We start from the raw sequence: 26,216 nt of genomic DNA on the forward strand, positions 1-26,216 counted from the left end.
AACAAAGAGAACTCCAACGGCAGGGTTTTTTCCCCCCCCCTTCCAGAATATTTTCCTCCCCTAAAGGGAAAAGATAACGGAATTTTGGAATGTGAGGGGAAGAAAACCTCCGTATCTACTCAAAAGAATAAACTTTCCTTGGGTCACTTGGAAAGGCAGGTGCGGCATCTTGGCTGTCCTCGGCCCGTGGAACAGCCAGCCACGGGGAGGGCAGCTGCCCTGTGTGTGCTCAGTGACCGCCTCGTCGAACGTCCGTGTGTCTTACTACACTTCAAGGACAGATGAAAAGGTAGTCAACCTGCCCCAAAGTTTTGGAGAACAAGAGACAAATACAAACTGCCTTGTTGTCAAACTGAAGCCAGCACCACCACGCAGGAGGTCCCTGAGCAAGCTTTCTTTTGGGAGCGAGCAAAGATTAAAATGAAAACCCCAGGCGAGCTGTCCAAACTGAAGGGCCTTTCAGGCTGAATGCTCTGTTTTCTGGCTCTTTCTTTTAGACAAACATAATTGAAGTCCCCACTTTGCTCCCCAAACTTTTCTTTCAGGATAAAGTAGAATAAAGCATAAACAAGGCTCAGTGCTATTTATACACACTGAACAGCTTATCACAATGCAAGTACTTTTCTAAATTATTCATACCCGGAATGCTGTGAAACAAAGACACAGTGCATCTTTGTTCTTTGCTCTTCCCCAGACAAAACTGGTGCTGAAGTAGCTACTTGACTTTGTGACTAATACATACACTAGTGAGAGGTCTGGTGTTGCAACTGGTTATATAATAGTTCATTAACTTTTTTTTTTTTTTTTTAAGTAGAGGGGTGAAGGTGGGAGAGGAGAGAACACAGAGCAGTAAGGAAGGCAGCTTTGCGAAACTTTCTCTGAAGTGTGTGAATGATGAACTAAGGGGGCGCCTGCTTCCGGCAATGACTTGCTAGAAGCATAAAGGTATTTGTCCCTGGAGAGAAAGAAAGAAGGAAGTCTGGCCACCAGCTTTCCTCTGTTTTGTCTCTAACAGGTCTTTTGCCCTGCAGGGCCATATTCCACCTGCCTAGGTATTTTTTTAAAACACAAACATTTGGTAAGTACTAATACATGGGAGACACTGTTAAACACTTGCAGATTAACTACTGTTACTTCATTTAATCTTCACAGTGATCTGGAGATGAAGGCATCAACCTATTATTTTCCAGATAAGAAGCTGAGCCCCAGACGACTGTTCTATAACCTGACTATGAGTTGAAGTGCTAGAAAGCAAATACACATTTGTATTTAAGTCTCAGCTCAAAAGTCCAAACTATCAGACCCCATAGCACAGACCTGAGGGGAGAAAACCCAAAGAAAGATGTGTCAAGAAAGAGGTGAGGGGATTCCGGTGGGGGAGCTGGGAGCTCTGGTTCAAAAACAGCTACATCAGCTCAAGGAGCAGCTCAGGTCCCCCCTTCACCAGGCCACTCCAGCCAACGAAAGAAGAAAGGAGATAACTGGATTTTCTTTAATTTAAAATACACTATTTCTGGGATGCCTGGGTGGCTCAGTTGGTTTAGCATCTGCCTTCGGCTCAGGGCATGATCCTGGGGTTTTGGAATGGAGCCCCACGTTGGGCTCCCTGCTCAGCGGGGAGTCTGCTTCTCCCTCTGCCTCTCCCCCCTGCTCATGCTCTCCGTCTCATTCACTCGCTTTCTCTCAAATAAATAAAATCTTCAAAAAAGAATAAATAAAACATATTATTTCTAATGTACTAGGGAAAGCAAGGGTTGTTACAATAAAAAAAAAAATAGAGTCATTGGAACATATTTTCCTACACAGTGACTGATTTGAAAACTGTTATTTCTTCACCCCATCCTGCTGCGAACCCGATGGAGTATTTCACTGTGGATTTAAATGAAAACCATTAAATTAGATCTGTAAGGCCACCTTATTCTGAAATGGTAGGAGTTTCTCAATGAAAGAAAGTCAGTCCAGAAGAAAAGAGTAACTGGCTCAATTACTTATAAGAGTAATTTTATAATAAGTTCCCTATTTTGGCAAGGAAATAGAAAAAATAAAATTAAATAAGAAAGGATTTTCTAAAGAGAGTTGATCTGCCAGGAGAAAAGCCACCCAACACCACCAGCCTTGTGCAGTGGGGGTGCGCAAAGACCACTTCTCAAGCCACAAGCAGCAGACAAAGCCTGTGCAAACTAGTCTTCCTTCTCCGACCGAAGAGCAGAACCAAAAATGTCCCACAGGAGAGATCCAAAGGGGCATGCCTACGAGAACCCTGTAGACGGTGTTTCTAGATTTCAGTAGGAATTCTTAAGCTTTAAATACCATACATACCACTGGTCATGTGAGATACTTTTGCAAGTTTCTTCATCACATTGTCCAGCCGAGACTGAGTGCTCTCCAACTCATGAGAAAAGTCATCCAGCATACTAGAAAGAGAAGCAGACCCAAAAGGGTAGGTCAGCACAAAGGCTTGGCAATGCATTGGCCACGGAATTAAAACAGGATCTATGCCTCCGTTTTGGCAAACCTAAAACCGGGAACTTTGGGATTCAAGCCCCCAATCGATTATCCAAAATCCTTAGCACAAGATAGGTTTTTGAATTTGGGGGAATTAAAAAAAAAGGTACTAAGTTGCATGTGCTGAGTATTAGCCAACAACCTCAAGCAGGATCGGGGGCAGACCTCGTCATCAAACATGGTAATATCACCTCAGAGCAAACCATGAGGGATCATAGCTGCAGTCAGTTCAGGTCAGGTTCTTCGTAGTTGGAACTTGCTGAAAACTTTTTTTAAAAGACTTCTTTTTTTAACACTCTCTCGACTTCATGATCGGAGATCAGGCAGCACGAACCAGACCACAGAGTAACACAAACTCGGGCAGGGCAGCATACGCGGAGGCGGCCAAGCCAAGCCCAACAGGCAGGCTTTGCCACTTGCTTACCTCACTGCCCTGACAAGGCACCCCACTCTGGGACTGTTTTCGCATCCGTAAAATGGGGCAGCTTCCCTGCCAAGGTCTTGTGGGGACCAGGGCGTAACACAAAGCACTTTATGGCAATGAGTTAAACACGCTTTAATCACATAATCATCTCCCTAACCGTGCTCTGTGCTTTGTCACAGAGCTGGGAGGCCCTGGGACTGACACTCCTGCAGGTGCGCCCTCCTCGTCTATACCCACAGAGGAGTCGGTGTTTGCCTGCTAAGAGAAGTGGCTCCAGGAAGCAAATACTATTGGCTGTCCAAGCTGCAGCTGGGAAAGAAAACATCAGAATACTCTAACTCCAGCGGTGTTTCATAAATGACAAGACATTCCAGACTTTTCCGGTCGGAGAAAGACAACTATCATGTGATCTCCCTGATATGAGGAAGTGGAGATGCCACATGGGGGATTTGGGGGGTAGGAAAAGAATAAATGAAACAAGATGGGATTGGGAGGGAGACAAACCATAAGAGACTCTTAATCTCACAAAACAAACTGAGGGTTGCCGGGGGAAGGGGGATAGGGAGAGGGTGGTTGGGTTATGGACATTGGGGAAGGGTATGTGCTATGGTGAGTGCTGTGAAGTGTGTAAACCTGGTGATTCACAGACCTGTACCCCTAATAATAATACATTTTATGTTAATTAAAAAAAAAAAACATTCCAGACTTTTCAACTTGCGGTGAACATATGATTATTCCAAGTATGGAACCGAACACACCAATCAGTAGCAGAGGTCTTATTAAAAAGGCCTTATTACCCTAGGAGCATCAGTGGCAGCTAGAAATGACTGGGCTTGGTCTGTGCCCACATGAGGCACCTGACTGCCCGCAGGATTCGGGACAACCAACTCCTCATTAAGTCAATTATTAAATAAACTCCATGTTGACAACTAAATAAACAGATCTTTGTCCCTTACCTGAAATTTCAAATTAACACACTATTAGCTCATCTAAGGTCCTGGTGGCATCTTGGCTGCAGCTGCAGACCGACCCAGGCAGGGCCAAATGCTGGAAAACAAGAGCCACCCTTGTATGCCGGGCACGACTTTTCCTACTGAGGACAAAAAGGCCAGTCACTCAATCTCCAGCCCGAGGACACCCACTAAACTAGGTTTCTAGCCCAGATCTGACTCGGTGCTGTCCGAAAGAAACAGACTGTAAGTCCGATAAGCTATTTAATATTTGCTAGTAGCCACATTTGAAACAAAAAGATGAAATTAATTTTAATAATCTGGTTTTTTGGGTTCATATATCCCAAATGTTATCATTCCAACATGTAATTAATATTAAGAAAAATCTATCACAAGCCATGCTACTTTTTTTCCACAGGAAGTCTTCAAAACTTGATGTGCCTTTATACTCGGGGCACATCTGTGTTCAGACTGGCCACATTTTATGTCATCACTGGCCACAGCTGCCAGTGGCCACCGTGCTGGAGGACAGAGGTCAAAATCCAAGACTCAGGGGCTTTCCTTTTAATTTACCTATTATTTTTACCAAAGTGAGACACAGCTTAAAGAGCTAAATAGCATGTTCAGGCTTTTTATAAAAAACAAAAAACACGGCTGTTTCCCGTCCCCTTGGACAACTACCGCTAACCCCTCCCACTACCCCTGGGGTGCTTTCTCCATGCGTTCAAGTAACACACTCACACCAGAATCCTGTCCTACCGACTCGACTCTAGAAAAGCTAGGGCTTAGCTCTGCGCCCACCTCTTTCCTCATCTCTGCATCCATCCCACCACTCATCCCCCTTCCTTCCAGTAGGACCGTGTCACCACGTGATGAGCGCGCCCTTCACGGCTCACACTGCCACGAGGCAGGAACTCTCTGCTCCTTGGCGCCCCCTGTGGCTGGCGGAGGATTCAGCTTTCTCTGGTCTGTTGAGTCAGTAGCCATTCATTTTCCTACTTTCCAGGACCTAAAATGTTATGGTTACTGTTTCTTATTTCATACCCTATGTCCCCACAGGTCTTATGACAGTTTTTTAAAAAGCTCCCTCTGCTAGTGCCTTAGCGGGCTGTCGGGAAGGAGCGACATCAAGGGTGTGTTCGGTGTTCAAGTCACCATCTTTAACTGAAGTCTGCCAGGCTTCTCTACCATCTACTGAACCTCAAGGAGGAGTCAGGCAACTAGTCCTTCTCCACCCACAAACTGAAATTTTAGGGGAACAATGCATTTTAGAAATTCAACACGCATGCCTAGACTCCCACTCTTAGAGCTTCCCCCTGGTCTCCCTGCCTCCGGTCTGGCTCCACTGCCGTCTGTCATCCAAACCACAGCTAGATGGGTCTGCCCCAAATGTAAACCTGTCCATGGCGTTAGTCCCAACATAACCTTCCTGGTTTCCCATCACCCTCAGGAGAGAAAGTTCTAACCTAATCCCTTAATGGGGCTTCAAAGGCCTCCCTGCTCTGTGCTCAGCCACCCTGTCTTGACTTCTGCAACCCCCCTTTGTCAACACACACCAGACCTTTCCATCCCATGCACTCTCTCACTCTCTAACCCCCGGGCGACCCTCCCCACCCCTCCCCCAGCCACCTTCCACTCATCCTTCAGGTTCCAGTTCCAAACATTTTCTCCAGGACCTGGGCTAAGTCAGGTCTGCAGCTTGAGCTGAGAGAGGGCTCGTAAGGCACCACACCCTTCCCCCTTCCATCTCTGCGCCTCTTAATGACCTGCACCGTCTGCAGAAGGTCTGTTCTGTGCAGTAGCTGGTCAACTCGGACGGCAGACACAGTCTGTTCTGTTCCCTCCTCTGTGGGTACCCAGGACCTCCCAGCAGAACAGATACCAGTCTGAATTTCTGAAGAATGAATGTGTAAGGCTGAATTCAAGACTGTGATAGGGGAGGTTCTGCAATATCCTCGTAGATGGTCTTATTTTTTCAGAAAGAAATTTGTGGAATGAAAGCATTTAAGGATGCTTTTGGTGTCCTACTTCTGAGCACAGAAGGGGACTGTGCTGAAGGAAAAAACAAAGAAACTCAGCTATGTTTTCATCTGCTTTGTTTTTACTTTTTATTTTTGAGAGGGAAGTTTTTTTTATTAATCAAAGTTAAATTTAAAAACTTTTCTTTGTTAAGTTAAAGCTTAAGATGTTTGACAGAGGAGGAGAGTCACAGGATGACAGAGGAAAGTGAGCTCCTGTCCTATCCTCTTCGGGATCCAAATCTCCAGGGAGGTTACACAGCCATATCTGTCTCGTGTTCCCATCCATCACAACACCCTGAGAATCTGCTCAGAGGAAGCTGTATCTGCTTTTGCAGGGTGTAAAAATCATCATGAAAATAACTTTGCCCAAACCCTGTTCAAAATTTTATCTGATAAATGTGCTTCTTTGGGGGAGGCTAGTCTGGAAGACAGAGTAGAGATGCTGCTAGATAATTAAAACAGCCTTGGGGTTTACTAGCCATGTAACTAACTGTCAGGCTTTTTAGGGGTCTCCTAAGACGGCTCTGCCCCTCCATTTCACTGCAGCGAGAGGGGGCGTGTCACACTCACACGGCCTGCTCCTCCAGCTCCCCTCCAATGCGCTGGGACATGTTCTTCAGCACCCCGATGCTGCCAGAGACCAGCTCCAACTGCTCATCCTGCTGTTCCACGATCAACTGGTGCCAGAGAAATAGGAAATAAGCAATTAAAATCCATCTTACCTGGTTCCAAGCCCAGTACTCTAGCAGCTGCTAGCTTCTTTGCCAACTTGGGACAATTCTCATTCAGAAGCAAAGCCCAGAAATCGAAGGACCAGACCATCGCCTCTGAGAACACACTGCTCAAAAGGCTGGGTTGTCAAGCTACTGATATTTCCTGCTGATCCAACTTGTGAGCAGTCAGCAGGCCCGGAAACCACCAAGAGCGAGTTACTCTGGTTGGCTCAAGTCCGATGCAGGAATAAGCCAGGGTCAGAAGCACCTGTGCAGTGACCACTGAGACATGGGATGCTGGGGAGAGGAAGCCCACTGCCAGGGTCAAGGTCTCAACCACAACAGACTACCTCAGCCTGACTACAAGAGAGAGGCCGGCTAATCTGTGAATGCAGGAGAACTGCATACACAGTCCTTTCCCTCCTCCACAAGGACAAACTAGGGAAGCCCCGTGGCAGTAAGCTGCGCCAAGGACAACTACTGAGTGATAAATAATTACTTTTAGTTGTGGTGTAGCCTCCTCATTTTTTATTAAAAAAAAATCTGCTTCATTAGTAGCAGTTTAAGTAGACAACTGGTTACACAGACACGCAAAGGAAAAAGAACACACAAACGTAGGTGTATAGGTAAAACGTAATATTTAAGAATGAGTAGCTTCAATGGATAATCCTCAAATCCCCAGATACATTATTATCAGCTTCCTTTTTAAACCACAACACAAATCAAAAGCCACGATGTAAACATAATCAACCTTCCTTTCCTTCTACCCTATAACCTCCACCAACGCAATCTATTTCTACATATAATGGAACCAACAATAATTTGCGATGAAAAAACAAGGACTCAGTTTTTCTGAAAGTGCCTTTGTTGAGATGAACAAAAAACTGAGCATACAAGTGGAGGCGGGGGAAGAGGCTGCTGGGGTGCTTTCTGTGTTCTTGTTTTTGTTTTTGAGTCAATGCCTTGTCTGTAGGTTTGGATGTCTGGTCTGCCTTCCCGAAGAGATCTAACTAAGCTTGGTTCTCTTGAAAAGGTCGTGCTCTGAAGGAGGTTTTAAAAACCCTTCATCTACAAAACCGCTGTGCACATGGAAACAGGCAGCTGCAGGGCGAGCGCGGTCCCCCTGACTGGCACTGGTCACAAAGCCCCCAGGCTGGGGGGACAGAGGGGAGTGCCCCGCCCCCCACCCTCGGCTTCTGGGGTACCTGTTGCTGCACCTGCTGCTCCTCGATGAAATGGGAGTTGGCTAACTGGAGCTCGCGGTCGAGGCGCCCGTATTTGTCTGTCGTTCCCGTGCTCCAGTTCTGGCCACCACTGTCCCCAAGGAGTGCCTGCGAGAGCGGAGCAGGGGGCAGCCGGGCCCGGGGAAACAAGCCATTACTTTCTGAACCAACGCTCTGGCACAGGGACTCGACGAGTTCACACGCTGCTCACGGCGCACTTTCCACCGGGTCGGCCCTTGTGCAGTGAGTGGTGTGGGCTGCTGTCTGCGTGGCGCAATCTCAGGAATGCCAGGAAGGGCACCCGCTGCCTCCCAGCTCTCCCAGGGTGACTCAGAAATGGGCTCTGTCCCGTGCAAACACGGGTAAAGATCAACGTAAAATCAACAAACACCCATCTGTATACCGCTTTACGATCTAAAAGCACTTGGTCTCTTCAGGCCAGCTCTAAATTTTTATTTTTAAGATTTTATTTTTTATTTGACAGATCACAAGTAGGCAGAGAGGCAGGCAGAGAGAAAGGAAGGGAAGCAGGTTCCCTGCTGAGCAGAGAGCCTGACCTCAGGACTCGATCCCAGGACCCTGGGATCATGACCTGAGCTGAAGGCAGAGGCTTAACCTACTGAGCCACCCAGGCGCCCCCAGGCCAGCTCTCCTAGCACCCTCGGAGGTTCATCAGAGACCCAGAGGTTCTAATCTGACTCCACAGATCAAGAGCCCTTTTCATTCAAGAATAAGCCGGGAAAGTTTCTGCATTTCTTTGGAAGGAGGTGGGAAGAGCTCCCTGGAATGACGAGCCAAGTCACAGCCCCTCACGTACCAGAAGGCGCCAGAATCACCAATGTCTGTTCACCTGAACCCATGAGTCAATCCCAGTGCCCGTCGGCTGGTCTAAAAGGCTGCAGGCGTCCCAGACAGGAGCCGGGGCTGCTTAGGAGACAGGCGGGGCTGCAAACGAGCACCTGGCCCTCACGACCCAAGCAAGCGCGGGTTCCCACGTCAGAGCTCTTCCCCAGAGTCAGGTTTTCCACTATGAATTCAAGGAAGTTTGCAGCCAGAACAGGATAAGTCTGGAAAAAGGATAAGTCTCCCTTACATGAAGAGGCCGGCCAGGAATGTGAGAGCTCATTCTCGGTAGCGGGCTCTGACCGGGAGCCCCTCGAGCCCGTCTGACCAGGTGGTCAAGGTCAGCGCTCCCGCCAGCCCTGCACAGAGAACCAGAGACGCTGCTGCTACAACTCTTCTTCCATGTGGAGGAGCCGGATCTTCTTAGCAGGTACTTCTAATCCCTGGAACTGTCAAAAGCCTCACGGGTTACTTGGTTTTCTGCAAAGCTCTTCAACAGCCCCTCGATACTGACACGGACCTCCTGGTCTGACATTCGGAGGTGACTTCAGTCAAATAGCCACACTTCAGGGTCGGGTTCGGCAAAGCTCAGGATGCAGAGCCCAAGTTCTGAGGGAGTTCGGAGAGCTGCCAGCAGCCTAGGACCTCAGTCCAGCCAAGAAGCTGGATGGAGATGGTCTCTGGCATAAAGCAGACCCGAGGCCTTTTGTAGATGGCTCTGCCCAACCTGATCACCAGGCTGTCAAGTTTAAAAGATCCTGCTCATTCCGTGGCAGAGACTCTAAGAATCTCTGTGGAGGACACAGAGGCCTAGTGACCATGTTTTCAAGGTCACAAAGTCTATGTACAGTGCATCACGAGGCTACCCACAGAGAACTGGGGGCTCTACCAGCCTTGTGCGCTCCTGGGGTCATAGTCGGGGCTCTTCTTTCTAGTCTATCTGTGGTCTGCACTTAGGCGGACATAGGTCACGCCGGTAAGAGCTATCTATGCTTTACCGTGAAACAGACTAGGCGTCACCAGTCTGACTTCGGGAATCTATCTACATAGAATGAGGAGGGAGAGGGCCTGGGTGCAGGTGCCAGAGCGGAAAGTCCTGGCGTAGCAGAGGCTGGAGCACAGGGCCTCGTCCTGGCACGGAGCAGCGAGGCCGACTTGGCCTGCTCGCATGGGACACAGAAAACTGGCCCTGCCATTCCCTGGGAATCTGTCCTTTCACTCCACGCCAAAAACCAAATCCCAAGCCATACTCAGAGAGGCAGGGTGTAGGTACATTTTTTATTTATGGTAGTTCAACTTTCACTATCTGGAGAATAAAACAACTCAAGTTCAGCGTGACGGAGGCCTGGTGTTCCCCATGTCACTGTCACAACTGCTTTGAGAGTAGACACGAGAAGGGAGCTGCTGGCCGTGGCCATGCCCTCGCTCCTTTCAAGAGTTAATGCCCAAGGGGCACCTGGGTGGCTCAGTGGGTTAAGCCTCTGCCTTCGGCTCAGGTCATGATCTCAGGATCCTGGGATTGAGCCCCACATCGGGCTCTCCACTTGGCGGGGAGACTGCTTTCCCCCCTCTCTGCCTGCCTCTCTGCCTACTTGTGATCTCTGTCTGTCAAATAAATAAATAAAATCTTTAAAAAAGAAAAAAAAAGTTAGTGCCTGATACGCTGGGGCAGCGCCTGGGTTTCCCCCGCTGCAATGCTGAGAGGAAGGGAGGGAGACAGGAAGGAAAAACCCCAACAGTGACTTGGAGAATGAAATGCAGGGAAAGGAAACAGGAAAACTAAGTAGGTGATATCCTGACAGCCCCTCCCTTTCTTTGATCTCTTACTTGTTTTCGGATGCGATGGGTCAACACCTGCAGGTCTGAATTAAGGATGTACTGATTCCTCGTTAAGAATGATGAGCTGTTTCTTAATAGTCTATTAAAAGGGTTATCAGTAACTTGATGGAGTCTGAACAGACCTGAAGTTAAATCTAAATTTTAGGCAACTGTTGTATTTTTTTTAAAAAGCATTTTTATCAGTCAGAAGGGAATTTCTATCCAAAGTGTCTAATTTTAAAAAGATACTTAAGGGGCGCCTGGGTGGCTCACTCAGTTAAGCATCCAACTCTTGGTTTCGGCTCAGGTCACAATCTCAGAGTCCTGGGATCGAGCCCCACATCAGGCTCCCTGCTCAGCAGGGAATCTGCTCCTCCCTCTGCCTCCGTCTCTCCACCCTGCTCACGTTCTCTCTCTCTCTCTAAAATAAATAAAATCTTTTAAAAAAATTTAAAAATTAAAAAAATTTTTAAAAGACACTTAAATTCAAGGACTGGTCTCCTGTAGCTTTTATTTTTGATATGACATTATCTGCCCTGGGGTTTCTAAAATCAGGTTTCATAATTTATCTGTAATAACTAACAAAAACTGGACCTCACCTTTAAAAAGTACTTAAAACAATGAAAGGTCTCATTTAACACAAATTGAAGGTGCCGTCAATGTCTTTACATAAAATTTCACTCGGTAGATGTTTAGTAAGTTCTCCGGGCAATGGAACAGCAGCTAGAGATTTAAAACCAGCTCATGACATAACTGCCCCTCACTGCTTGGGGTCCAGCAGAGAAAAAGGAGACAAGCAATCAGAGCACCTTCCAGAGAGAATGGCTGTGTGCAAGGCCTATGGGGATAAGCAGAGGGAGCTATGGGGGCCCAGACGGGAGAAGCAGAGGGTGTGAGGGAGGGAGGGAGGGAAACAACACCGTGGCACAGGGCAAGCTGACCAGACTTTTACAACACCTGCCAGCCTCACGCCAGACTCAGCACGTACAGGTCTTCTGTGTGAACACACGGTACATAGACGTCAGCATTTTTCAATTCCAAATATCTAACCATGCTATTTTCTTTGGTTGATACTGTGCGTTCATAAGTTTACTCACCTGTCTATTTTTTCTTTCCGCTAATGCCTGCACAGATGAAGCCGACATCTGATCCTTCATGTCCTAACGAGACGAGGAGAAGACCAGAAAACGAGTGAAAATAAAATCATGGTTAACGTTTTATAGGCTAACAAAATACACATAGATTATTATGAATTTTTTTAAACAAAAAGACAACATTCTTTAGCTTCTAAGTCTCAGAAACAAAGGAAATAGAGAAACTCACATTCCTGGACACTGAACTCAAACAGCAAGAAAGAGGAAGGGAACTCCTATTTCCTGGGTACCTGCCAGAGGCTGCAACACCGTTGTGCACTTACACACGTTGTCACTGAATTTTCACAATGACCCTGTGAAGCTGCTATTATTTCCATTTTACAGGTAAGAAGACTTAGATCTAAAAAGGCTAAGGTATTTTCTTAAGGTCACACAGTCAGTAAATGGCAATCCTGGGACACAAACACAGAAGTCTGTGTTCAAGGGCTAGCTTCTTCACAAACAGAATACACGTGAAAACCACACACTTTGGATCAAGTCTTTTTACCATTAAACATCAGAGGACACTTTCTAGTATTCTTACTTTATTTCTGAGTTGGATTCATGTGCAGTATAGACTCCCCTCCCCTCCCCTCCTCCCTCCCTTCCTTCTTTCCTCCCATAATCTCTACACCCAAGGCTCATACTCACAATCCCAAGAATAAAAGTCATATGCTTTACAGACTGGGGCAGCCAGGCACCCCCAGTATAGACTATTTCTAACACAAGAGTGGATTTCTAGAGCAGTACCAAAAATAATCTTGTATGGAAAGAAATGAATGGACCCATTACTTAACTTGAAGCAAAACACTTTATTAAATATGAACACTTTTCCTTATATTTAACCCCAACCCAATATACTTTAAAATGATTAGAACTGAATACATGATTACTGTAATACAAATTTTCTTTGGAAAAAAAAAAAAGAAAGGCTGCCAAAATACTTTATAATTTTCTGTTGGCAAGTAGGCTATTTTATAGATGCAAATGTTGAGGTATTAGGCTCTTAGAAACTTCTTCCAAGCCCCGTGACAGGTGAACAGCAGATCGAACAGTGCCAGTTTTCGTGATTCCTACTGTGGTGAGTCTGAATCACGACCACCTTGCTTCAGCTTTCCAAGCACCCGTTTCTATGTTTGGCAAATGCTCACTAAAGCCTACTATGCACCCACATGGTACCATGAGCAAGGGAAGGCGTCTGCCCGTGCGGAGCGGGTACTGCGGTGGACAAGGGGCAAACAGTAATCCCACAGACACGTCAACAAGGTGCTGGGAAGGAAGGGAATAGACAAGGACTGAATTGCATGGGTGATGGACACCACTTTAGAAGGTTGGGGGTTACACTGGAATGGAGATCTGAAGGGCAAGAATGAGCCAGCAACAGAAAGAGCTAAAGGCTGAGAATTCCAGGCAAAGGGAACAGCAAGTACAAAAGCCCAGAGGTAGGAAAAAGCTCAGTGCCTTTAGCTCTGGAGAAGGCAGGCCAGAAAGGCTGAAGGAGCCAACTGTGTGTTCAGGGGTGGAGGAAGAAGGGAAGGTTGGCCAAACATATGGGGGGCGGTGGGGAGGAGGCTTCAGGAGGCTTAGATTTTATCCTGAGGCAGGGGCTGGAAAACTTTATTTGTAAAGGAGTAGATATTAAGTGTTCAGTCCCTGTCATATACTCTTGTGTATTTTCTAATCATCCTTTAAAAAATGTAAATATGTTATTACATGGATCGCAGGCCCTGTGCAAAGGCAATGGGAAGGCCTTAAGGCATTTTTAGCAGGGCCATGGAGTATTCTGGTTCATGTTTTTAGAAGCTCACTTTGGTGTTTCTGTAGAAAAAAGTGTTAATCAAGCAGAGCAAAGGTAGAGCGATCATTTTCCTATAACCTGTCGCAAAGTACCAGTGCTGCCCCAGGTAAGAAAGGCCGCCTGCCGAAGGAGCGAGCTCCCTGCGGTTGGGGGCCTTCAACAAGAGGGTGCCTGAGCCCTTGAAAATGACCCTGGGTGGGCAGCGCATCTGAGGGTTGCTCTGTCTAAGGTCCAACTGACCCAGAAATAGGATTCTCTCCCTATTTCATTCATTCAAACTTCAAAAGATAAAAAATAAAAGCCCATCCACAGACACCGAGAAAAATATACTTAGTAAAAGAAAGTATTCATTGTAAAAACAAAGAAATAGATACTGGTATATATTTTTTAAATATATATATATTTTTAATTTATTTATTTGACAGAGTACACAAGTAGGCAGAGAGGCAGGCGGGGGGGGTTGCCACGCGGGGGGCGGGGGGGGGGGGGGCAGGCCCCCTGCTGAGCAGAGCGCCCGATGCGGGGCTCAATCCCAGAACCCTGAGATCATGACCTGAGCTGAAGGCAGAGGCTTAACCCACTGAGCCACCCAGGCGCCCTAGATACTGATATATTTAAAACAAAGGGAAATCAGTTATACAAGCCAGAGTTCTTAAATGTGTGAGATTTGCTTGATTCAGTCACAGGAGGTGAAACGCAGGTCTCTTGGACGCCTGGGTGGCCCAGCTGGTTAAGTGTCGGACTCTTGGTTTTGGCTCAGGACATGATCTCAGGGTCGTGACATTGAGCCCCAAGGGCTCTGCGCTCAGAGTCTGCTTGAGATTCTTTCCCTTCCTCTCCCTCTGCCACCCCCACCCCGCTTGCAACGGCACTCTCTCTCAAATAAATAAAATCTTAAAAAAAAGAAAAAATGCAGGTCCCTGGACCCCACCCAGATCTATTCAGGCAGACTCTAAAGTCAGCTAGCAAGTCCCTGGGTGAGTCTTATGAAGTTGGAGCTGCTCTGGTCTAGATTCTAGAAGCCCGGAAGTGAGCCTGTCACCTAGTAAGTATCTCCTAGACTGCATGCTCCCAATAACCAACTAGAGTTTAAGATGACATTCTGAATTAGTCAAATAATAATAACAGTACAATCCTATACGTATTACTAACTTTGCAGAGCAAATATCTGAAATGTTTATTGGCTTGGATAACAGATGCTTTAAAAATGCACTTAAGGGGGGCGCCTGGGTGGCTCAGTGGGTTAAAGCCTCTGCCTTCGGCTCAGGTCATGATCCCGGGGTCCTGGGATCGAGCCCCGCATCGGGCTCTCTGCTAAGCAGGGAGCCTGCTTCCTCCTCTCTCTCTCTCTGCCTACTTGTGATCTCTCTCTGTCAAATAAATAAATAAAATCTTTAAAAAAAAAAAAATGCACTTAAGGGGCACCTGAGTGGCTCAGTGGGTTAAAACCTCTGCCTTCGGCTCAGGTCATGATCCCAAGGTCCTGGGATCGAGCTCCGCATTGGGCTCTCTGCTCAGCAGGGAGCTTGCTTCCCTTCCTCTCTCTCTCTCTGCCTGCCTCTCTGCCTACTTGTGATCTCTGTCAAATAAATAAAATCTTTAAAAAAAATAAAAATGCACTTAATACATTTTATAAGCCTTTTTTCAAAACAATGAACATTATTTGCATAATGAAAATATCAACACATGTGTATGGAAAAAGTAACCAAAGTTCAAGTAAACTTTGAACTTCAGCTGTAGAATGTGTTTTTGCTGTTAGAAGTCAGGACAATGAGCAGGAATTAAAGACTGTAAAGGGGCAAAAGGAAGCTTCCATGGGGTGCCCGGACTGCTCTGGAATGCTTCGAGGTGCTATTTCCATGGCTGGGATCAGTTTATAAACTCTTCACGCTGTGTACTTGGGATACATGTACTTTTCTCCATTGTCATACTTCAATAAAAATGGAAAACAAAACAAAACACTACTGTTCTTCAACAATGGCTGGAAGGTAAACTGGACTCTGAGAAAACTTGACATTCTGTATCAAGAGCTATGATATTTGTATTAAATATTCATGACCTTGACCTAGCAATTCCACTACGAGGATTTATTTTAAGAAAACAAATGTGGTGTTTGGCTGGCTGAGTTGGTAGAACATGCAACTCTTGATCTCAGGGTTGTGAGTTAGAAGCCCACATTGGGTGTGGAGATCACTTAAAAAATAAAATCTTTTAAAAAAAAGTAAAATATATACCAAATTAAAAAAAAAGGAAAGAGGTACACAGCAGTATTATTTATAATATGAAAGAAAAACAGAAATAAGCAGCAGATCCAAACAGAGAGTAGAAACTTAGAGTAAACCCAGAATAACATGTCATTACTTTTAAGAGTCTATTTCAGGGTCATATAATGGCTACAGACAATACATGAAACTGTTAACAGTGATTATTCCTAGGAAGTGGAATTACAGAATGGGCAGGGGGCATTTTCACCGTTCTCATACAGCAAAATTACTTGCATTTTAAAAACAGCAAGTATGGATTACCTTTAATTTTTAAAAGTAAAATTTAAAAAATGCTTATGATTGCTTAACAGTATGATCACAATTATGTAAAACACAACTGCCGTGTGTTAAGAAAATGACTATGAGAAAACATAACAAAGTTTTGTATTTATTATTTTGAGCTTAGGTTTCTTTTTCTGTTTTTTCTCTTATTAACATTTTTCTAATTTTCTTTAATGAACATGCATTACTTTAATAAAATATATGTGGGGGGGAGGGGCGGTTAGTCCCCATGGCCGTGACTTTTCCAACAGCTGTGTGGTGTGCACCCTGTGTGTGGCCATGGCAGCAGGTAAAGCACTAGGCTTTCACTTCCAGGATGGCAGTGTTTCTACAGATGCTAAAAGTTGTGAGACACCATGCAACAGATTACATTCTGGTATGATTAATTAGGATTTAAGAATTTTAAGCTTAGTCACTAAACAGTTTTAAGCATTCTGTAATAACCCATCAGGCCAAAAACATACTCAATCGTCTTTCTAACACATGAAGTTTAGAACCAGCAGTCAAGAAGCATTACCAATATGATTTGGTTCATCTGCCAAAAGACCAACACAAGTCCTGGTCATTTACGCTCCTGTTCCCATGTCATGGTATCTTCCAGACTGAGTGAATGGAACACTACATATATCCCAGTGCTTCCCACTAAGAGGTCTCATATCCCAATGTCCTCTCTGCCCACCCTGCACACCTCATCGTTGTTGGTTAACCATGTCTGTCTTGACTTAGAATGAAAAGTGAACAATTCTTGGGTTGGAACAAGTTGGGTTTCTTTCCCCACAGGGATGTACGGTTCTCATTCCTTTGAAAGTTAACGTTAGAAAATGTCTAAGAGGGGGCGCCTGGGTGGCCTTCAGCTCAGGTCATGATCTCAGGGTCCTGGGATCGAGCCCCGCATCGGGCTCTCTGCTCAGCGGGGAGCCTGCTTCCTCCTCTCTCTCTGCCTGCCTCTGCCTACGTGTGATCTCTGTCTGTCAAATAAATAAATAAAATCTTTAAGAAAAAAAAAAAAAGAAAATGTCTGAGAGGATCATTTAATTGATAAAGAAAACACAGAGCCAAAGAAGCTAAGTGACTTGCCACGATGAAAATTTGTTAAGGTCACAGATGAGCCTAGAACTCCATTCTCCTAACAGCTCCTTCCCTGAGTTCCTCTGCCACACGCTGCAAAACCTTCTCCTACGAGGTGAAAATGTGGTCACTCCTGGAACAGATTTCCGCAACAGAAAAATTCCCCATGCAAAATCACTGATGTGGCGATAACCCCACAAATGTACAAATGATTACTTCAAAATTATCAAAGGCTATTTATGCACACAAAAGAATATTTTGCTTTCTTCAGTAAAAACTGCCAGCAAAACTTACTAAACTGTACAACCTTAAAAGACACTTGGGAAAACAAGACGCTTAAAACAAGGAAGGCTTCTAAAAGCAAAACCAATGGACATTAAGTGAAAAGAAAAAAAAAAAAGAAAGATGTGATTCTTCAGAGAGAACAACCACAGTCACAAATGTACAGTGTATCACTGACTCTCCCGCCTGAGAAGAAGAAAGCACTGCGGGCATCAGCTGCGGATCCAAACGTATTCCTTTCACAGCAACTAAATGAAAACTTACTGATAATGGTTAACAGAGGAGTTTACATGAGCTTGTGAAAGACAAATCCCAAATTGAAGCGTGGTCGTAGGTCTCATTTCCCAAATCGGCGAACTCTCTGACTCCACTCCGTCTCCTCCAGTTAGAACCCAGAGATCTCTGTCTACAAATGCTGCTTAACTAAATGCAATAATGTTCAGTCAACACAAGGTGCTTAAAAAAAAAAAAATCCAAGTTAGCACCATGACTACCTCCTTCCCTTCTTACAGGACTTCAGTTAGAATTTATCGAAATTAGATCAGCAAAAGCTCAGTTAGGTACTGCTAACCTACAACTAGTAAACAGTAACAGTAACAGCTTCCCCAAAATGGGTCATAACTAAAACAAGAATGATTAGAAACTCTAAAATACTCAGTTGGATTATATAGTTAAGTATGATTTAGACCTCAACTCTAGAAGGACTGCAACACTACATATGAAATATGGACGTGGTTTAGAATACGTCTTTCCGGGGCGCTGGGGTGGCTCAGTGGGTTAAGCAGCTGCCTTCGGCTCAGGTCATGATCCTGGAGTCCCAGGATCGAGCCCCAAGTCAGGCTGCCCAGTCAGCCGGGAGTCTGCTTCTCCTTCTGACCCTCCTCTCATGCTCTCTCTCACTCTCTCTAATAAATACAATTTAAGAAAAAAAAAAATACTCCTTTCAAAGAGTGTACTTTAAAAACCTTTTTCAAGTATTAGAAAATGAACTTCAGTTTCTACTTGCAATTATACCAACTAACTTAACTTTCAATATATTCAGCTCTGAATCTCAATGTGCAAAATTTACAAGTACCATCTTGCGAAAAGAACAAACACAATGACCGAGTTCAGGAATTTGTGTTTCACTGCCTGGGGCCACTTAAATACCAGCCTCTACAGAAGTGTCATTCAGAAAATCTACTACAAAAAATAAAAAAGCAAACTATATTTATAAAATAAATAATTGGGGACTTACCTTACCAGAAAAAGGGGCTTTCTTATCAGAACAGCATTCTGAATTGGCTAGAAATTAGGACTAATACAAATGCTCAGTGTATATCAATGATGTACCCACGTCCCAAAAGGTTACTGGCCCACTAAACTATGGGTTTATTTAACAATAATTTATACACACATATACACACACACAGAGAAAGGCAACTACTGAATAAAAGAAGACACAAGAATTAGTTAAAGTTCAGTGATAACCTACGATTTGAAATAATTTCAAAAGGAAATCACATGACATAAAGTCTTTGGCAAACACATAGCAAGGTTCCTGCCTGAGATGACTCCTAAAAAGCCATATGTTAGCACTGGTATGATCCCAAGTTTCTTTATTCAAGGAAGCTGCTTTCTAGTACATATGTTAAAGACAGCTGGTTCTCTTACATCTAGTTATGCTAATCAAATGGCTTAGCCATATAGTTTCAAAATACAAACATATCTCAAGAAGACAAAATTTGACTGAAATGGTATTTTCTCCTTGTTTTTCTTTTCTTTTTTTTTTAAACAATAGGCTATTAGCTCTATAATTTGAGACTAGAGACTTGTTCACTTGGATTGGTGTTTTACACTCTAATGGATGCTTGCTCTGGACAGCTCCTGGAAGGCTGTCAAGCCGTTGTATATGGAAATGTCAGTAACATGGGTTGCAAAAGTTCCAGAAGCAATTCAGATGGTGGAAGAGGCCGCTATCCAAACCTGGTAAGAGTCATTCTTCACAATGCAAAGTGATTACCAATCAATCAAGAAACCAAATGGTTTCTACAATAGTTCTTCCTTTTGTCCAAAAATACAGTATACCGAGAAATTAAGAGGCAAAAAGATAACTGGTTTGGAGAAACGGGAGCTATGGACAAGTAACCTCCCAAAGCCAGTTACCTACTCTCATTTTTGCTCCAAGAAAATAAACCAGACAATACTAAAACAAATTTCTTTATTTGAATCAGAGAAATTAGGTGGGAAACTGACATTTAATTCATACTAAAAAGTCGTTTTAAAGTTGATCTATTAGTTTACAATTAAGAAAAAGAGTTTTGAGAAGTGTGGCTATTTCTTGCACAAATAACACAGTAAGATATTCCTTACCCTGACAACTTGCCGAGTACTTGTGATGAAGGTTTTTCTTATACTCAATTCAGTTGCATCGAGGTTGAATTTTCTAGGATTTGCTTCAACTATGCGTGGGTCAAAAAGTCAAGGGAAAGCAATTTCATCATTAAAAACCTAACAAACATCATGTTAAACCACAAAATCTCTCACAGGTAAGCAATAAAATTTGTCTCAGTGTTTCTTAAAGCACTGTCAACTTGACACACATCATTCTCAAACCTTCTCCTCCCACAGCTGTGAGGGTCTCTGTGCCTCGGAGTGGAGAAGACCCACCCAGTTGAAGAAACAACAGCCCTTGCTGAGTTCGTTACAAATCCATGGTGGGCGGACCATGGCTGAGCCGGGCTCTCCCAGATGCCTGCCAGCACTCTTTGTTGACTCTTTTCTGACTCCAGACCAGCTTTCCCATGACCACTTTGCAAGCCTTTTCCACCTGCTGTTCCAGACCATCTCATTTATGTCAGGGAGCTAACCCTCCTTATTCCTCTAGAGGTCAAGGTTTCTTCAGTGAAGCTTCACCTAATCATCTCGTTCCCAGCCTGGTCCCGCTGCCCCGTGTCAGACGCTCACATGGCTCTCTGGTCTTTTCTCTTACTGCCTGCAAATACACAGTGCTGTTATTTGATTAATGTCTGTCCCCCCGTCCCCTGAGCCCTTCACTCACTACTCCCCACCATGAATTCCACGAGGGCTGGTAAACTGTTCTGTTTTATCACTCCAATCTCAGACTAACAAAATACCCAGCTTAGGGTACACTCAACGATTATTTGCTGAAGGAATGATGAAAACACAGGCATACCTCATTATATTGTGCCTTGTTTTACTGCACTTAGCAGACACTGTGTTTTACAAATGGAAGGCTTCTGGCAACCCTATGTCGAGCAAGTCTATGGGCGCCATTTTCCAAGAGCATTTGCTCACTTCATGTCTCTGCACATTTTGGTAATTCTTACAATATTTCAAGCTTTCTTATTATTATATTTGTTATAATGATCTGTGATTGTGACTCACTGAAAGCTCAGATGATGATTAGACTTTTTTTGCAATAAAGTATTTTTTTTTTTTAAAGATTTTATTTATTTACTTGACAGACAGAGATCACAAGTAGACAGAGAGGCAGGCAGAGAGAGAGAGGGAAGCAGGCTCCCTGCCGAGCAGAGAGCCCGATGCGGGACTCGATCCCAGGACCCTGAGATCATGACCTGAGCCGAAGGCAGCGGCTTAACCCGCTGAGCCACCCAGGCGCCCTGCAATAAAGTATTTTTTAAAAGACTTTTTTTTTTAAAGTAATCTCTACACCCAGCAGGGGTTTGAACTTAAAATCCTGAGATCAAGAGTCACATGCTCTACTGCCTGAGCCAGCCAGGTGCCCCAGCAATAAAGTACTTTTAAATCAAGGTATATACATTGTTTTTAGACAAAATACTGTCGTGCACTGAATAGACTACAGTAGAGTGTCAACATAACTTTTATATGCACAAGGAAATCCTAAAAATTCACTTGTGTCCCTCTACTGCGACCACGATACTCACCTTACTGTGGTGGTCTGGAACGAACCCACAGTATCTCCAAGGTGTGCATGCACCTGTTAACACTTCTGTCCTCTTTTTCTCACAATTTCTCGGTCTCATCAATCTTCTTCTCTTCCCTCTATCTCAAGGTATCTCCCTGTACCTGTGTTTTTAATCCCACCTTCTCAAGTTTTGTTCCACTAATTTTTAACAATATACTTTTTAAAATAATTTAAAAGGTACCCAGGGTCATATGATAAATAGAAATATGAACAGATAATGCCCTCCACTTATTAACTTCATATGAACCTGAAAAGCTGGTTTCCTAGACCACACAGAGAGAACAAGAGAGAAGTGAGAACATGCAACTGGCATATCTTCAAAATTTTTGATTAACTGGAATTTTTCCAGCTGAAAAAAGGCCATCATTCTCTGGTTCGTCAGTCAGGTCAGTGGATTTCCCAACAACAGCATGACTTAATAGATCTGCTTTTACTAAATGCAGTCTCATGGCACAAAATGCCTCTCTTGGACACTAGCACTGTAACACATCACTTCTTGAACAGGAAAAAGTCCACAAAAGCATTTTCTTTTGGTTTCTAGTTAACATTGTAGGACACTGGTCTACGGAATAATGACTAACACTCCCAGAGGCTCACTGCATGGCAGGCCCTCCACTTACCTGCTCAGCTTACACCAACCCTATGAGATAGGTACCACTGTTACCCGAACCTTCTACTGAAGAGGAAACTGAAGCAGAGAGCAAGGCGCCCAAAGTCACATGGCTAGTAACTGGTGTGGCCAGGACTTGAACACACGGTCTGCCTCGAGGGACCGAGCTCTGAACCACTGCACCACACTGTCTCCACGTGGCCGGATTTATCACGCACTGTAGAAGAAGGTGGCCCTACATCTTAGCTTACTGGGCAATTATTTCAAGTGTGTCAAGATACAAATAAGAGTACTATCGGGGCGCCTGGGTGGCTCAGTGGGTTAAGCCTCTGCCTTCGGCTCAGGTCACGATCTCAGGGTCCCGGGATCGAGCCCCACATCAGGCTCTCTGCACGGCAGGGAGCCTGCTTCCTCCTCTCTCTCTGCCTGCCTCTCTGCCTACTTGTGATCTCTCTCTGTCAAATAAATAAATAAAATCTTAAAAAAAAAAGAGTACTATCAATCGATTATAAAGAAAGAATCTAATCAATGTACTTGAGACATCAGGATAAAAACATGTTCACTTTTCTGTTGACCCCAAAGGCACAGGCACCATGAAAAAGGATATTGATGGTCTCGTCAAGGTCCTCGAGATCCCACTCTATGCTCCGGAGGTTGTTCCTCAGCTCATTGGTGGTCCAGTCGATTTCCTCCCTCGTTGCCGTAGAGGGGTCCTGGAGGAGCTCTGTCCATCTCTGAAATAATCCCTGGGCGGTGTTGACTGCTTTCTGTACCTCTCTGTAATCAAGGTGAAGGGAAAGGACAGAAATCACAGATGTGTTCCATGAACAAGTTAACTACTGCCTGACCTAGTTAACACCGTGATCACATACCATCTTCAGCGACTACCATCCCCAGAAGTGTTTTTAGACCTTTATGGAAGGATCTTCACGAACAAATACCAAAATTCAAACCTTTAAGAATAACAGTATTACGTTCTCAGCTGATTTTGGAATAAAATGGTCATTATTTAAATCTATATCAGGTTTATTTGAGAAGGACAATTTTTTGACAATTATTTGAGAAGGCAAGTTTTTCTCTGAAGAGCCTATTCTTAAAAGCCATGTAAGAAACAATCCTACAAATTAACTAAAGTGCCATTAACATTCACACATGCAGCCATTTCGTGTGCTAGTAATCTGTATTCACAAAAACAAGTCCTAACACAGCTTTCCTTTTCTTGGGGGGTGGGGGTAGAGTGGGAGGTGAGGGAAAAAAGGGTTGAGGAAGGGTTATATTCATGCAACTAGCCTTTTAGAAGGGAAGTATTTTAATCTAAGACTTAAAAAAAATTGTTTTAATTCCAGTATTGTTAACATACAGTGTTAGGTGCGTTTCAGATATACAATACAGCGATTCAATAATTTCATACACTGCTCAGTGCTCATCATGGTAAGTGTACTCTTAATTCTCTTTACCTATTTTCCCCAGCCCTCCACCCCATCCCCTCTGGTAATCATCAGTTTGTTCTCTATAGTTAAGAGTCTGTTTCTTGGTTTCTTTTTCTTTTTCTTTTTTTTTTTTTTTTTGCTCATTTGTTTTATTTCTTAAATTCCACATGAGTGAAATCATATATTTGTCTTTCTCTGACTGACTTATTTCATCTAGCATTATACCCTCTAACTCCATTCATGTTGTTCCACATGGCAAGATTTAATTTCTTTTTACGGTTACATTAATATTCCATTGTTTATATATATATACACCTCAGCTTCTTTATCCATTCATCTATCAATGGCCACTCAGCTGCTTTCATATTCTGGCTATTGTAAATAATGCTGCTATAAACATAGGGGTGCATGTATCCCTTTAAATTAGTGTATTTGTATTTTTGGGGTAAATACCCAGTAGTATGATTCCTGGATCATAGGGTAGCTCTATTTTTAACTTTTTGAAGGACATCTATACTGTTTCCCACAGTGGTTGCACCAATTTGCACTCCCACCAATACTGCACGGGAGAGTTCTTATTTCTTTGCATCCTCACCAACACTTGTCGTTTCTTACATTTTTGGTTTTAGACATTTTTGACAGGTGTGAAGCGATAACTCATTGTAGTTTTGATTTGGATTTCCCTGATGATGAGTGATGTTAAATATCTTTCCATGTGTCTGTTGGCCATCCATATCTATTCTTTGGAGAAATGCCTACTCATGTCTTCTACCCATTTTTAAATTGGATTATTTGTTTCTCAGGTGTTGAGCTGTATCCATTCTTTTTATATTTTGGATACTAACCCTTTTATCAGAGTTGTCATCTGGAAATATCTTTTCCCATTCAGTAGCTTGTCTTTAATCTGAGACATTTTTAAATCCAAAATCTCATTAGAAGATTTCCTAGTATTATTAGCTTTAAATATAAATATGTATTATTATTTAAATATGTATTAAACATACATGTAGCAGACAAGTGAGTTTCTTGTTTAGAGAGTGAAACTAGGTCATCAAGTTCTATGATTTAGAATGCTTTCAAATTAGATAAAGTCACAAAGTTGTAAAAATTTTCCCACTTCCATTCTCATGGATTAGAAGAACAAATATTGTTAAAATGTTTATAATACCCAAAGCAATCTACACATTTAATGCAACCTTATCAAAATACCAACAGCATTTTTTAGAGCTAGAACAATCCTAAAATGTATCTGGAACCACAAAAGACCCCATAAGCAAAAGCAATCTTGAAAAGGGAAAAGCAAAGCTACAGTCCACACAATTTCGGACTTTATAACAAAGTTGTCATCATCAAAACAGTATGGTACTGACACAAAAACAGACACAAAGATCAACGGAACACAATAGAAAACCCAGAACAGACCCACAAGCATAAGGCCAACTAATCTTTCACAATGCAAGAAAGAAAATCCAATGGAAAAAAGTCTCTTCAGCAAATGGTGTTGGGAAAACTGGACATCTACATGCAGAAGAATGCAACTGGACCACTTTCTTACACTATACACAAAAATAAATCCAAAATGGATGAAAGACCTCAATTGGAAACAGGAAGCCATCAAAATCCTACAGGAGAACACAAGCAGCAACGTCTTTGACACGGGCCATAGCAACTTCTTACTAGACATGTCTCCTAAGGCAAGAGAAGCAAAAGCAAAAATAAACTACTGGGATTTTATCAAAATAAAAAGCTTCTGCACAGCAAAGGAAACAATCAATGGAACTAAAAGGTAGCCTCCTTCATTGGAAGAGATATTCACAAGTGATCTATCTGATAAAGGGTTAAAAAAAAAAAAGACCAACCACTTTTGAGGCAACATTCTGAATTAGTATAGTGAGAATGACACTGTAACTTTTCGGACATGCAAATAAAGATACGAAGAGAAAAGAAAAAACAACAATAAAGTTTAGCCACCTAACAATGGGCCAATATCCACAATGTAAATGTTATAATTGAATATTACTGCATATAAAAGCCAACAAGGAATCATTTTATAATTAATTATATGGTCTCTTGTATCAAATATTATAATCTTCACACACCTAAACTAAGAGATCTGTTTTGATCCTTCAATGATTTCTTAACTGGTACTGCTGGGGGTTCACTCAGGGTGTTTGCTGCCTATAGCTTTAAGACAGAAACTGCATGCACCCTAGTCCCTCTGACAGTTTAGTCCGAAGATAAAGCACTAGCAAAATGAACAAAGGTGCCTTACAATAATATTTCGGTTTGAGAATACTCATGAGAGCTAAAAAGAGTCTTAAAACAGAGAATAGAACTATGGGGCCAGGCTGAATACATCACTGAGCTGTATGGCCAATAGTGACATCTCCCCAGGTCTGTTCAACACCCAGTTTAAGGTTAAGAGGGTCCTCTCATTGTTCCTCCCACATCAGTCTTATACTTTCTGTGTTAATGAGAAACTCTATTTAACATAAAAAGGAGAGAGACTAAGCATGCGTTTTTTACTTTTTCCTATGGTTTCTGTCTGGTTTGATGGAGAAAGAGGTACACATTTCCCCATAATACTGGGTACTTGGGTTTATTTTTAGGTGTTGAATATCACCTATGGTACTAGAAGACAGAGTTAAAAAGGCATCGATCATGACATCTCATTTTAAAGAATATAAAAATTAGCAGTTCTGTAACGTACATATAAATTCCTTTTTGAGAACTAAGAAGCCTTAAACCAAAGAAGCCTGAGGCCAGGGCATACCATACTCTCCAACCCCAGAACATGACTATATGCTCAAATTAAATTCTCTATCCATACACTTTCTCAATCCATACACTTTTTCTTTTTAAGGTTTTATTTATTTGAGAGAGAGAAACAGACAGAGATAGTG

The 26,216-nt window shown here is 43.4% G+C and overlaps 1 protein-coding gene across 1 annotated transcript in view; it reads right to left on the reverse strand.

Moving 5' to 3' along the window:
* Positions 1 to 26,216, reverse strand: part of LOC111150879 (syntaxin 6) — a 47,957-nt gene that overhangs the window by 5,790 nt on the left and 15,951 nt on the right. The window contains exons 2-7 of the mRNA XM_022508547.1: positions 22,491 to 22,660; positions 19,677 to 19,771; positions 11,595 to 11,657; positions 7,819 to 7,944; positions 6,471 to 6,577; positions 2,320 to 2,414 (exon numbers count right to left, since the gene is read on the reverse strand). Coding sequence (XP_022364255.1) covers positions 2,320 to 2,414; positions 6,471 to 6,577; positions 7,819 to 7,944; positions 11,595 to 11,657; positions 19,677 to 19,771; positions 22,491 to 22,660 — 656 coding nt within the window. The remainder of the gene's footprint in view (positions 1 to 2,319; positions 2,415 to 6,470; positions 6,578 to 7,818; positions 7,945 to 11,594; positions 11,658 to 19,676; positions 19,772 to 22,490; positions 22,661 to 26,216) is intronic.

The sequence above is a fragment of the Enhydra lutris genome, unplaced genomic scaffold, assembly GCF_002288905.1.
Source record: "Enhydra lutris kenyoni isolate GAN:26980312 unplaced genomic scaffold, ASM228890v2 scaffoldscaffold24, whole genome shotgun sequence".
NCBI classification, from domain to species: Eukaryota; Metazoa; Chordata; class Mammalia; order Carnivora; family Mustelidae; genus Enhydra; species Enhydra lutris.